General features: G+C 37.0%; 1 protein-coding gene across 2 annotated transcripts in view; it reads right to left on the reverse strand.

Moving 5' to 3' along the window:
- Window positions 1-15,416, reverse strand: part of jag2a (jagged canonical Notch ligand 2a) — a 32,720-nt gene that overhangs the window by 8,109 nt on the left and 9,195 nt on the right. Inside the window, exons 3-12 of one of the 2 annotated variants that reach the window (XM_059565973.1) lie at window positions 14,379-14,439; window positions 7,999-8,253; window positions 6,712-6,772; window positions 5,556-5,686; window positions 4,342-4,461; window positions 4,051-4,164; window positions 3,818-3,931; window positions 1,793-1,906; window positions 1,058-1,104; window positions 91-264 (exon numbers count right to left, since the gene is read on the reverse strand). In XM_059565973.1, coding sequence (XP_059421956.1) covers window positions 91-264; window positions 1,058-1,104; window positions 1,793-1,906; window positions 3,818-3,931; window positions 4,051-4,164; window positions 4,342-4,461; window positions 5,556-5,686; window positions 6,712-6,772; window positions 7,999-8,253; window positions 14,379-14,439 — 1,191 coding nt within the window. The remainder of the gene's footprint in view (window positions 1-90; window positions 265-1,057; window positions 1,105-1,792; window positions 1,907-3,817; window positions 3,932-4,050; window positions 4,165-4,341; window positions 4,462-5,555; window positions 5,687-6,711; window positions 6,773-7,998; window positions 8,254-14,378; window positions 14,440-15,416) is intronic. The other variant, XM_059565974.1, reaches the window with a different exon arrangement.

The raw sequence follows: 15,416 nt of genomic DNA on the forward strand, positions 1-15,416 counted from the left end.
ACAGAGAGAGTGAGAGAACAAGAGAGGAAATGAGTGACTGAGAAACAGAAAGTTCTTTGTGTGCATACTTTATGCAATTATTGGCCTCACCTCACAATTGGTTCCAGTGTATCCATACAGACATTCACACAAATAACCCGTGGCTAGCGAACGGCAGCGTCCACCATTCTGGCAAGGGGAGCTAGCACAACTGCTTTGCTGCACTTCGCAGTGCCTTCCCATGAAGCCCGGCTGGCACTGGCACACGTAACCATGACGATCATCCTAACAAAAACACACAGAGGTGGAGATGTTTCGCAGGTGTGCGGGGCAGAAGCCCAAGTAAGCTTGTAAAAGTTAGGGAGCAAATAACCAAGAAATGATAACCTACGCCAATATAAATTTCATTACATGGTATTTTTTAAAGGGATAGTTTACCCAAAACTGAACAAAGAATCTAGTTACTTTTGTCTGAGCAATACAAAAAAAAGGATACTGATAATCAAACCATTTTGACTTCCATTGTATGGACAAAAAAAAAACACTTGAAAGAAACATTTCTCAACGTCACACACAGGTAACTATCCCTTTAAGAGTATTGCCTAAATATATTGATTATCTAAGCAGCCAACACCTATTTAATTTATTTTTATCTTTACCATTTGCGTGCTCACACCTGTGCCAACATCATTAATTCCTTGAGAAGAAACAAGCACATTTTGCCATAAGAAGCTGCAAAATCTTTATGATTTGAGTTTAGGCTGTTCATGGTTTATTTCACTTAATTCTGCTATTCTGAAAAAACTAATTCTTACAGTAGCACCATCAAAGGCAATAACAATCACAGAAATATTAGAAAAACCATAAAGGGAGGAATTCATTAATGTCTTCGATACATTGAGTAATGAATCTGACGTTGAATTGCTTTACGTACTTGCATGCACTGTTTTTCACCTAATTGTATTACGTAAATCAGAACAGTAAATGTGCACTGTTCTGAGTGTTGGTGGATGCAGTACAACTGATTCAACCCAGAATGTCTAAACAGACATGCCAAATAAAACAGGCATATGCCCACCTGACAGGTTCCTCCATTCTGACACTGACCGTAACAGCTGTTGACATCTGTAAAATAATCATCAGCACAATCAGCACATCATTCTGGTCCAAAATTAGTCAAATTTGAAAAAGAGATTTTAAACATGCTAGAGCAGGCAGATTAACAGAACACATTCACAGTTAAGAGAAGACTCGTTGCAAGAGACAAAGAAATACAGATTCATTAAAGACGGAAAATACATCTTTCTCAAACACTGCTCTCTCAAAAATGACCAAATTTCGGTTATATACATTAATTGCAAAGACTGTGGTGGTCACTCAATTTTATGTAATTAAAAAGAGGCTTTTAAGCTTCAAAAAGGACAAAAATGTACAATAAATGCATCATAAAAGTGGTCTTCTGAAGCTACAGTATATGATAACTTGTGTGTCATAAACAGAGAAATGTAACAGACCAGAATGCTTATTTGTGAACGAATCATTTATTTGAGTCAGATATTCACAAAACTGGTGGTAATAAATAATGACTTACATTTCAGCTTTTGCTGGAAAATAAAATGCTCTGATTTTGCATCAAAACTAGGAATTTTGGGGTGCACTATTGCTTTAAAGCTGTTTCTTCTTCATGAATAAAAAAGCAGCTTTAATCAGCATTAAAGAAGAGAAGGAAGAGCAAAAGTTGCTGCTCTGCTGAAAAAGAGTGAAAAAGTATAAGATAAAGATTTTGTTGACTTTATAGAGTTTGTATACTGACTGATATTACAGTTCGGTCCCGCCCAGCCCGGGTAGCAGTTGCAATGATATCCACCAATTAGATTTTTACAAGCATAAGCATTTAGACAAGGTCTCCTCGTACACTCATTCACATCTGTTTGAGAGAGAAGAGGAGGATGAGAGGAGCTAAAGAGAGCATGGAAGTCTAAGCCCCACCACCAAGCACAAGATCTCGGGTATGTTAAACCACATAAAAAACTCAGATTCCCATAATGCACCATGGCATATTCACATCCTCTGTAAACAGCTTTACATTTTCACTTGTATGTGTTGTTTCTATACAGTATCAGTGATATCACACCTCCAAAACACATACCAGAAGCTCATAAAAAGGAGGTAAAATTCTACTTAATATTTATGTTCTATAAAAGCACTGAGACACCATAAAGCAGTAGGAAGCAACAACGGAGACTTCCAGAGGATCCTCAAGATGATTTATAATGATTTAATATAAGGCATAATAAGCATAAATAGTTGGTGTGTTTACAAATAAGAAATATTTAGTTACCTGATTTTTATTTATTTATTTATTTCATTTTTTTTTTACAAGCCAGGGTTCTTGGAAAAAGTTGATATATGAGGAAGCCTTATTTTAAAATTGGGATTTCTAGAACTGGAAAAGTCTTAAAGCTATTAAAAAATATATTAAATATTTTATGTCTATTTTTATAATAAATTTATATTTTCATATTTATGCCAAGCTCTAATATACTTTACTGAGTAGATATTGTGTGTAAAATATATAAAACATATTTTTTTAAATATATAAAAATCTTTCATCTTTATCAAGTAAAGTGGGGGGGGGCATATTTACTTCAAGTACATCCTGAGATTTTAACAATAATAATAATTGTATAGATTCATATGATGATAGATATTTTATAATATAATATCAATGAATATTACTAGTACTTTAGTATGTTTTAACTTAATTATACCAATAAAGACAGCAGTATATTACGGTTGTAAATTACAATAGTTTATAACAATGAAATTGCATTATAACTCTGAAATATGCAGAGCATCTATACCCCATTTATTTACAGTATTTATATTTTTCATTCAATATTATTAATGATTAGCTTTTTCAACAACTCATGAACCATGTGCAGGTCCCTTGCAAACCTCCATTTGGTAAACCCAGCCAGTATGTTTAATGCATAATAACATATTTAATGTGTATACGTGACTATAAAAAAAGTGAATAAAAGTTGTGTGTGGCTTTGTAGCTATTTGGAACTGATGTTGTACCACAGATGAAATCGAACTCTTTTCTTAATCCTGCATAGGTAACCCTGTCCGCTCCACACCTGAGAACAGAGTGCAACCTGGGAAACCCTACCCGCCCCCATAACCAGACACCACGGCTACAATTCCACACTGCACTTGTTTACAGGTTATAAAGCATTTCCTGTCGCACTCGCAACAGTGGAGTAAAATACTTCCACCACACCTCTTTTGAGTTCTTTCTCCACCCCATGATCACTCTAATATAGTCGTGCAAAAAGATAAATTTAGCCCGCGTCTTGGCAGTTGCCAGGCCTGATGATATATATAGCTTTTCTTAAATCACCTAGGTCCGGTTACAGATAATATTCAGCTATCTGCCATGACCACACAGCCTTGGACGAAATTCCATATCACACACATACAGTACATACCCACAAACTCAGGTTAAATAAACATACAAGCACGCAATGCCAAAATATATACATAGTTGCAGGCATATCACATACTCATGCACTTGCAAAAAACAGTCAAACTGCACACTTGCACTGTAACACATTCAACTGAGAGTAATTTGTGGTGTATTCAGTACATTCAGTTACACAATACATTACGTTAAACGAGCACTATGCATTGCACACTTAGAGAACTGCTGATATTTAAGAGGTGCCATCTGGCCCCCCATTTACGATCCAGTTAAACGTGGTACTGTTTGTGGCCCCAAATAGATTTGAGCATTAAATCAATCATATGAATTCATGCACACACTAGGTCTCACCTATCTGACAGGTGTTGCCGGTCCACTGTGGGAGGCATAAACATTCAAAGCCGTTCTCCTGATCGATGCAGGTCCCCCCATGAGCGCACGGATTTGACGAGCACTCATCTTTGTCTGAAATGTGCACACACAAATGAAAAACATACATAAAATTCAAATAAGTATGTCTAATATGTCAATTTCTAGTGTAGTCTGCCTCATTTAGAGTCAATAAAAAGTGAATGACTTCTGACCTTTAGCACAAGTTTGGCCATCCCACCCTGGGGGACATTGGCACTCAAACCCTGAAGCCAGCTCATGACATGTCCCACCATTTGCACATGGGTTTGACATGCATGCATGCTCGGCTGTAAGGTACAAACACACACACACATTTTGTATACCTTGTTAAACTCAAATCACAGGTTGGCATAAGCATTTCTTACCTATATATTATTTTTGCCATTCCTACACTTGTATATTAAAACTATTCGTTTTGAGAATTTTATGCCAACTTTTGTCAAAGTTTTATTAAGCTTTCTTACCGATATGACAGTTTTTGCCAGAGTAACCCTCAGGGCAGGAGCAGAAATATTCATCTGGCTCTGTATTCAGACACGTGCCTCCATTTACACAGGGCTTGTGTGTGCCGCAGTAATTTAAATCTGTACAGAAACACATACATAAACAATACACAATCAATCTTTTCCAGCATGAAAGAATACGGCAGAAAAAGCAGCAACACTCCACTAAGAGCAGAAAAATGTGTGTGGATGTCAATGAATGCTTAAAGTGAGAGGGAGAACAGACCTGCAAAACAGAACTGACTTAATTTACTATAATTTGTGAGCTAAGTAAAACATTTCAGTTCACAAGGAATCTCCTATAAAAGGGTGCTTTTTTTTTGGATAAACTACTGTTCAAAAGTTTGGGTTAAATAAGAAGTATGCTGATCAATGTTGCCTTTATTTGACCAAATATAAAGAAAAAACAGAATATTGTGAAATATTATTACAATTGAAAATAATTTATTTTTATTATAATAAATTTCAAATGTAGTTTATTCCTGACATGGTAAAGCTGAATTTCCAGCAGTCTTCAGTGTCACATGATCCATCATAAATCATAATAATATGGTCATTTGGCACTCAAGCAACATTTCTTCTTATTATCAGTGTTGATAAAAGAACAGCATTTATATGAAATAGAAATATCCTATAACATTATAAATGTCTTTACTATCTCTTTTAATTGAAACCAGCATATATATATATATATATATATTTTTTACTACATTCTGAACAGCATATGTGCATTACTACAGATTATCTTTTTTATGTTCTTATAGCCCTTACATTTTTTTTTATAAATTTTATTACACAATATTCTGCATAAAATGCATCTATACTTGCTGTTATAGGGTACATTGGATGCCCATTTTCCACAAGTTTCTACAATTTTTAGTGCATTCATGAAATGTCTGTAACACATTTTAGTTACAATTCCTCAGTGGTTGTGTAAAACACGTTGGATCCCATATATGTCCCCATATATGGCTTGGAGGTGGTCTTATTCAAATTGCTATCTATGTAGAAACTGGCTACAAATTTACTCAGACATCCCATAACAAACTAACTGCGTGTTTTCTTTTTAGCTTTTCTGAGCTGGCAGACACATCAGTAACCTGACTAAATGGAAAAAAGCTTAAAAAAAATGTTAATGAAAATGTTATAATTTAAAAGAAGGCAATTCAACCAACCTTTGTCACACAGAAGTCCTCCCCAGTTCTTCTCACAGGTGCAGGTCCAGGGTTTCATGCAGGTGCCATGCACACAGCCCGGGTATGGCAAACACTCATCGCACAGGAGGCCCTGCCAGCCATACTTACACCTACAAAACCCAAACAGAGCATGAGCTGGAGTGTGTGTGTGTCTGTGTGTTCTGCACAAGCCTCCCTGAACTGAATCTATACCACTGAACACATTTATCAAACAGCAGTTACACCTATTACATCATGTCAGCTTAGCATGATTTTCTATTTTCTTTTTATTTACACATTTGAAAAGTTTTCTATTCACACAGAAGTATTAGCAATTCTGATAGTGTCACACATTGCACATGTACATTACACCAGTAACTTTAAGAGAGGGAAGTCTGAGTATTACAGAGACAGGAGTGTAAACTTCTTTCCAGTAGCAGACACAGGTCACGACCCCTGTCTCTTTTCTAATCTTAGACAGCAATGAATTCCAGACAGACTGGTGGTCAAAGGTCACTTCCACCTTACATACTTTAAAAGATGGTTGAATTAGCACAGAGGAAAAGAAACATGACTCAGGCACACAAAACAGGAGGTGACAATGCAAACTTTCAGTATCCATGTACCGTATTACCCAGATGGCCACTTTACAATGTTAACTATATCAAAAAGTACACTTTTACTTTTACCATTTTGAACATCTATTTCTTTACTTATTAAACACCCAAGTGATCATTTAAAAATGTGTCTAATTAAATTTTTTAAGTTGATAACTGGCCAAATTAAACATGCAAATGTGAAGATATCATGTGAGGTCATATGTCTTTAATTAGAAACAGTATCATAGACTTGTGAAATGTTTAATGCTTTCATTTTTCTATATTTAAAAAGAATATCCAGTATATATATACTGCAGAGTATTCAGTAATAAACAAGTATTCCATTCTGAAAATAGACATTCATGAGGGAGGCGGAGCTAATGTTATCAAATAATCCTTCAGTTGTCTGCTCAGCTCATTCAAGACTATTTAAAGCTGCTGTGCATGCCAGAAAATGTGTGTGCGAAACAATTTTACTCTAACGAACAGACTCATTCATCTCATCAGGATGCATGACCTGAGAATAGAGAGAGAGAGAGATATCAACTAACACTTACACACATTCTCCCGGAGTGTCACAGCTTCCGTGAAGCTCACTGCAGCCTTGCTTACAGATAGCTGAAAGACAAAGAAATTACGAATGAGCTTTATTATATTTCATTTGTTGTCCTTTGATTTACACATGTACATTATATTACTGATGCCAACAATAATAAGGTGTTCACACAATACGTTTATTGCTGGAGGTCAAGTAAAATTTTTAATTTAATACTAAATGGAACGTATTACCTGTAAAAAATATGAAGTTATGGCTGGCAACGTAATCATATAATATGAAGTGTAGGGGTTGGAATCTTTCAGTGCCACAGGATTCAATTTATATTGATTATTGGGGTCATGATTTGATAAAAAATTTATTCACAATTTATTTGATTTTGAATCACGATTCATGATTTTTCATAATATTTTTGTGAACACTGGTCAAATGCACCCGTATTTTGATACAAAAACACACCAGTCTATAATATGTGTAGTCCTGACTCAAGAAATTAGTGTTTCTTGTTCATTATTAACTTCCTAATAAATAAAAAATATTTTACACCTCCCATCCATCCCATCCCATCCACAATAACAAAATAATTAATTTAATATTTTCCAAACACTTGCCCTCACTGAAAATGGGGCAAGATGTATTTGTTTTTCCTCCTAAATTTTTGTTGCTGCTCTGTTCCGACAACGTTATTATTTTTATATTAACTAGAAATAGATTTTTGAAATTTGTCAATCGATACAAATCGCTAGAAGACTAAATCACGATTCATATGTGAATCGATTCCCTCCCCACACCCCTAATGAAGTGTCACTTGATAGAGATTTTGCTATAAATGTTTGTGTCATGGATGCTGTGGGTAAACATACATAAAAAGTTTTTATTATGTTGCTTCGAAAATTTGTACTTATATTATTAGGCTAGTATTAGTTTTTTGCTGCAGTGATCAATAATTGCAATATTTCACTACAACTTTATTGTAACCGCATTAATCAAGAATTAAATTTATTGCCCACACCATTAGATGTCATTTTAACAGATAAAGAATCTGTAGTTTTTGCAGACAAAAGTTTATGTAAAGCATAACATAAAACAACTTATAACTTATAGTCACATGAAACAGAAGATCTCATTATCTTTTCTTCCCTTTGTGATTATCTTTTCTTCCCTGTATAGCCAAGTAAAATGGGTTTTTAACCTAGAAAAAATGTAGGGTGGGACTTGATTGGATCGTTGGATCATTGTCATTTGCTAATTGCTGCAATCTCATGTGAGGGTTAGCAAACTTGCACACCTTTTTTGCAGTCTTGCCCAGTCCAGCCCTCCATGCACTGCTGATTGCCGAACTGATCGCATGTGTAATGGCCAAAGTAATCATCTCGGGGGCGACACTGTTTGTTGCACTTGTTGCCATAGTAATGGCGGTCACAGCGCACACGCACACTGTACTGGATGCTGGCTGTTCGGCCCTTCTGCTGAATGAGCTGTCGCTCCTCTCCGGGGTTCATTTCTCCACGATTAACACTCCTCTCAATCAACAGATCATCACCTATGAGAGAGAGAAAAAAAATTCATTCATATATATATAAATATAGTGTGTGTGTGTGTGTAATATGAAGCACGGCATGTCTTCCTGCTTCAGTGGAACACACACTTGTCTCAGACCACTTGGGAGCCAGTGAGGAAATAATACAATCAGGAACAGACCAGGAAGAACAACCCCCCCCCACCCCACCACCACCACCACCCCCAAGTGCGAGAGAACACAACATCAACAATGATTCATATCTAATCTGTGCCGTTCATGAAGGTGGGTGTTGGCTTGAGATTCTCACATTGCAGCACTTTCCATTCCCAAAAAGAAATTCACACCTTTTTAAATTAGCAAAATCATCCTCTAAGGATATGATAGGGATATGGCTGAAAGAGGGGGTGACATGATCATCTGAGGCCCAATCACTGGGGCCATTTGCATATTAACCAAAATTAGCAGTATTATTTACACTAATTTGTCTACAACAATAAAAATAAATCACTTAAATGCTAAAGTTAATTTAGGCATTAAACTGTACATTTTAACTGTTCAATAAAATATGTGAATGGATACATAAATATGGACACACACACACATACATACACAAAATATATTAAAAATCTATAATAAAAAAAAAGGTCAGATAGCCAATTTGAGGATGTCTTATAGATATGGCAGTGGTATTTCTGACAGGTTGTTATGTTTGACCGCTAGCCAAGGTGCTCCATAAATCGTCCTTGCATGTTCTCTCACAAATCCTTCCCCCAGCCGAAATCACCCCGCTCACCCCATCTCAGTCCACTTGCTCTCTTCCTTAAATGGACACACGATTCCAGAAGTGGAACAAAAGCTTTGACATACTTTCCTACTTTCCGACTAAAAAAAGGAATTTGACACGCTCTTTCATATCAAATGTGCCATCCCCCCACTGTCCTCTCTTCCCCCTCTCACTCTCCCCACACTTATAAATATAAAAAATCTAGTACTCATCTCCTAATTCATCTACAGCAATTAGTTACAAAAATACACACCAATCACTCCCTCTCTATAAGCCGAAGGAGACACTTAGAGACTGTTACTGGGTAGAGTCACAGTAGCGTTTGTGTGTGTGTGTGTGTGTGTGTGTGGGAGAAAGAGAGAGAGAGAGAGAGACCCTGATGATAAGCCAGCTCAAGAACACAGTCACACACACAGATAAGAGCAGTAACTATCAAACAGGTAAGCAAATGAAAAGCTCTAACCGAGTCTGAAACGTAATCAGTCATTACTAGAACACTAGAACTTCAGCCTTGATCTAAGAGGCTCTCTTTAACTCATAACAACAGCTTTAGAAAAATAACTGCGGTTAGCCTTAAAAACAAAACATCTTTTCTTAGTTTCTTTTCTTTCCTATTATTTTATTTCTGTCTCATTCACATCTCTCCATCAGTCTGTCTCCAGTTTGCTCTGTTTCACTGCCCCCATCACAATGGGTGCGATTTGGCCCCCATTGCCACTGCGATAACAGATCACAAACAATAGACCAAAGAGTCAGACAAGGCCAAATAATTCACTCACCCACTTTTTTAAAGTTTTCCTTCGTGTTAATGTACCGCACTTTTCTTGACTTCCCTTTTTGCATTTTTTCCACTTATCCACTTTATTACCATCTAGCGACCTACCAGCTAGCACAAGTGAAACACAATAACGCCCGTCTCTGCCCCTTGATGATATGTGAACAATGCAGTTGACCTGCTGGCCAGAAAGAGTTGTTTAGAGTCCAAACGTAGAGCTGGAGAGACGGACTTCCTGAAAGGTAAACAGCCCCACGGGACCCTCTCCTCCAAGAGACCCTGCTACCTGATGCCCAGCAAATGCCAAAACTGGCTACTTGCATCTAAATTCTAAATCTAAAAGATTTCTTTTTTATTTCTTCAAGGCTACTGAACAACATATGTTAGCTAATTCTAGAAAGTAGACTTGGAAAAAACACTTATCTACAAATACAAACACAAAAACCAGCCGCTGTAATGATAATTTCTATAAAAGTACTTAGTCATTATTTATAACTATCCAAAACGATAACAACATTAGAATTCAAGAACTGAAGCTGTGTACTTAATAATAAGAATTATGATTTAAACATGTATATTAAAAATATTTAGAAAATCAAGAAAAATATATAAAAAATATATATTAATCGCGTCCAAAATAAAAGTTTTTGTTTACATAGTATACGTATATATATGCTGTGTATATTTATTATGTATATATTAATTCACACACATGCATGTATATATTACAGTAAAAGATGTTATGTTTATATATTAAATATATAAATTAAGAATATAAATCATATGAATATAAATATAAACATGTAAATACATGTACATTTTTCAATATATATACTGTTTGTGTGTTTTATTTGATTTTGTATGCGATTAATCACGATTAATCGATTGACAGCACTAATATATATATATATATATATATATATATATATATATATATATATATATATATATATATATATATATATATATATATATATTTAATTGGAATATTAAAAATTAAAGGTTTAATAAAAATAAAAGGTTTTATTATTATTATTATGTATTAATAAAATAATATACCTATTAATTATTGGCACCATTCCACGCATAATGCAACAGGAACATTCACAGCCTCTCACTGTCTCTTCACCTGTTGATGTCTCAACATCAACATCATGTCATCTGGGGGATCATCTCAAAAAAAGTCAGACTAAATCTTACTCATGGTCTGTCTGTCTGAGATCTAGTCTCCATTTGAAACAAATGAATGCTCTGTACTGAACTACAAAAAGTCACATGAAAACCATCCGACTGTTGTGTCTGTGAAAATATCAGTGCCTTGTTAGTGTTGTGTGTATCTGTGAGAGAGTATATTCATGCCAGTCCTGTCAATAGCCCTTTGCTTTATGATTAATTGGCGGGAGTATATTTGTTTGTATGTGTGTGTATAGTGAACAATAGTAGCTTTACAGTTGCTCAGACAATAATTAGCTCACAGACTTGTGTGGAAAATAACGAGCAGCTACAGTAATTAATGTCTTAACGAGGCGATGACATCATACTCTTTGTTTAGATAAAAACTCTCTCCAGGGATTTAAAAACATGATACTCTTAGTATAAACAGTTTCCATTTGCATGCTTAAACAACATTCATGCCCCATTAACCCTTGTATTATGTTCTGGGTCATTTTGACCCCAATTAGATTTTTTAGCTGTCGGAAATACCAGTTAACTTGTGAGTTTATTCTTGCTATTTTGTGACTTTTGCTCATTTAGGGCCATGAACATGCATGCAAAGTGAAGATACACTGAAATTTGTTACGATTTTGATATTCACGGGTCAATTTGACACAAATTTGTTTGTTATTTCAACGCAACTGTAGAGACCCAAAATAAATATATTTCTTGGGTAATCATATTTCATGATGTTATGTTGGGGATTTACTACCTTGTAAAGGGAACAAAATGAGTTTTCCTCATTTTCAGAGCTGAAAAAGACTTTCTCAGAAGATCACATTAGGTGAATTTGGCTTATTTATTATGTTTATACTACCCATTAAAAGTTTGGTGTAAGAAAAAGAAGTTACCAAGGCTGCATTTATTTGATCAAAAATACAATAATATTGTGAAATATTATTCAAATTTTAAATAACTTTTCTAACTAAATATATTTTAAAATGTAATTCATTCCCGTGATGGCAAACTGAATCTTAATTTCTTCAAGGTAATGAATTACTTGAAATTCATTGAATGTATTTGTGACGAGTGGGGCGGGGCCGAGGGACGTGGGAGCGAGGCCGGTGGAATGATTGGAGATGAGCTACATTCTGTTCGACCCGCCAGTCTCGAGGCCCACGGAGGAGATGGAAGGATATAAAACTGGAGCGACGACAGTGAAGGACGAGAGAGGACCAGGCCTGGGCTTTATTTTAGGTTTTGGTTTTATTTTGTGCGCATCAGTCGTCCGTGAGGGGCTGGTGCACTGTTTTGTGTTTATTTTGTAATTAAAGCTTCATTTTGATTGTCAGCCGGTTCCCGCCTCCTTCTTCCCGATGATTATTAAGGTTCAATTCATTACAGTGGTGCCGAAACCCGGGAGAAGGAGGGACGTGCTGCTGAAGATCCCTCGCCGCTGTGGAGTGAGTTGCCGGGGACAGGCGAGCTCGCTGCCGACCGCCCGCGATGTGGAGGGGCGGCTGCCGTACGTGAGGGAGCGGAGTCGTCAGCGCCGTTCGCCAGGTGGCCGGAGCCTGCTGCCATCTGCCAGAACGGGGAGGAGCAGGGAACGGGGGACTCCTGCCGGCTGCCCAAAGCCGGAGGAGCCGTCGCCGTCCACCGGGCGGCGGAGGAGTGTCGTGGCGTCCGCTGAGGGCCGTCCAGTGCCACCACCAGGCACAGCGGAGATCACCCAGCTGGTGGTGGGCCGAGCAGCAGTGCGTCTGGGAACCGGAATTTTTTTTTTTTTCCTCTCTCCCCTCTCTCGTCTCTGTCGCTCCTCCTTCCATCTCCTTTTCTCTCGCCTCGCCTGTCCTACCCCCAGGTTCCCGCAGGTCCCCGTGAGCAGTCCCCCCCGGAGGGGGGGGGGGGATGGTGGGGGTAGAGCGCAGTGTCAGGAGTACCCCCCGGCCTGCGAGGGGCGATGGGGGTATGTGACGAGTGGGGCGGGGCCGAGGGACGTGGGAGCGAGGCCGGTGGAGTGATTGGAGATGAGCTACACCTGTTCGACCCGCCGGTCTCGAGGCCCACGGAAGAGATGGAAGGATATAAAACTGGAGCGACGACAGTGAAGGACAAGAGAGGACCAGGCCTAGGCTTTATTTTAGGTTTTGGTTTTATTTTGTGCGCATCAGTCGTCCGTGAGGGGCTGGTGCGCTGTTTTGTGTTTATTTTGTAATTAAAAATTATTTTGATTGTCAGCCGGTTCCTGCCTCCTTCTTCCCAATGATTATTAAGGTTCAATTCATTACAGTATTCAGCTTGTTAGGGTGTCCATTATTAATGATCAGCTAACTCCCAGAACTTGAATTCCTTCATTAATGGTACTTCCTGTCAGAGTCATCATCTATTATGGAGCAATGGAGAACCACAGGAGGAGAAGAGGAAAACAGGACACATCTGGATAAGACAACACATTCACACACATATCAACATCCACACATGTCCTGCACACTGGGTTTCCATACCATTAGAGTGGACCAACAGTGGTTTCTGATCAAAAAAAGTTTTCTGCAGTGTTGAAAACCAAAAAGATGCACTTAGAAATGTTTAAAGATGCACTTGGAAATGTTCTGGTTATACATTTACACTGGTTGATATGCATTGGTTGCATTAGTATCCATTGATTTACACTGGTTGATATGCAATAGCCATTTCCAGTTACTGTTGGCATTAAAGAAATGCAGTTTTTATCTTGTCAGTGTTTATAGTAAGCATTTTTTTCAAAACTACAGTTCATTTATGTATGACATTTTAAGAATACAGTGTATTAGCTCTAACCCTATATGCTTTACTAAGTATTTTTTTGAAATGTAAACCAATTTAGCCAAAATATTTAAACACAAGCATGTAAGGGAGGATGTGTAAAATTCTGCAGAAATCGGTAATGTAATTTTAGATGTAATTTTCTGCTGAGTTCTGTGCAGGCAAATTCTTCACGGGCCTGTCGGTAACCCTTTGTGGTTCATAGACACGTCAGACCACAGGCATCCAGCTCTGTCTTTATGCTCTGATCGGCCACTTGCTTTGTTTATTGTACTAAAAGTAACAGCAACTGTCTGAGTGGAAACTTGAAGGAAGTAGCCTCACTTTGATACAAAACGAGGAGGAATCTGTCTAAGAAAGACAGAGAATTTAAAGGAGTAGTTCACTCAAAAGATGAAAATGATTCACTCACACCCAAGCCATCCTATGTGTACAGTATATGACTTTCTTCTTTCAGACAAATTCTTGTAGGTATCTCATAAATTAAAAGGTCAAATGTCAAAACTGACTTTCTATGTCACTTGTAGATGTGAACTTGTCCAAGAGAGAGATTGTTGGTAACGATGAGAAAGCATTCACAGTAGTGCATGGTGGTGTGTGTCAAGGTGTTGAGAAATCATTACTCACTGCTGTCTGGGATCGTTTGGTTGTCCCAATCCCAAGCCTCCACGATCAGAGTGTACGCTCGCTAGGAGATAGAGAGAAAGAGCTGGTTAGCTAATGTACACAGACATATAGGTCTCCACAGTCAAAGTCTATGCTGAAGACAAACACAAAATATCAATAAAGCACCACACAAAAAACAATGGCACAAAACATAATCAAAATAAAATAAAAAATCTTATTACATAATGTTTAAAAGTTTGGGGTCAATAAGATTTCTTTCATGTTTATGAATGAAGTCTCTTATGCTCACTAAGGCTTAAAATATTGTAAAAACAGAAAAATTGTTACAATTTAAAATAATAGCCTTTTTATTTGAATAATGGCTTTCTAATGTACTATTTACAGCAGTCATTACTCCAGTCCTCAGTGTCAAATGATCCTTCAGATATCATTCTAATATGCTGATTTGCTGCTCAAGAAGCATTTCTTAAAATTATCGATGTTGAAAACAACACTGCTTAATAAGTGGAAACTGTGAATAGAAAGTTCAAAATAATATTTATTTGAAGTTGATTTTTTTTTTTTTACATTATACTTTTAATTTGATCAATTTAATGCATTCTTGCTGACAACAAGTAATAAAAATACATTGAAGAAAATCTTACTGACCCTAACCTTTTGACCAGTAGTGTTATATTGAGACAATATATTTAGGAGAATACAAGTATAACACTTCGTATGCTGGCTATATGGAACTTGTGCATTTCAAATAAAACAACCAAACTTCCTTTCTGAAAGAGTTTTTCACATTAATGTCACAAAACCATCTGGGGACATCCTTGAAGAAAAAAAAAAAAAAACGTATTCATGAAGTATAATATCTAGGAATGTTTATTTTTTTCTGTTACTTGGGTTGGGTTAATGTGTTGCCATTATTAAACAACGTAAATCTATTTAATGTCCTCATATTGATACCGTGTGTATATGTGTGCGTGCCTTTTTAACAGGATGCAAGTCATAACAGCAATGTGAATAACTTGGTTCCCACGGACTGGTGAC

This window comes from Carassius carassius, chromosome 14 (assembly GCF_963082965.1).
Source record: "Carassius carassius chromosome 14, fCarCar2.1, whole genome shotgun sequence".
NCBI classification, from domain to species: domain Eukaryota; kingdom Metazoa; phylum Chordata; class Actinopteri; order Cypriniformes; family Cyprinidae; genus Carassius; species Carassius carassius.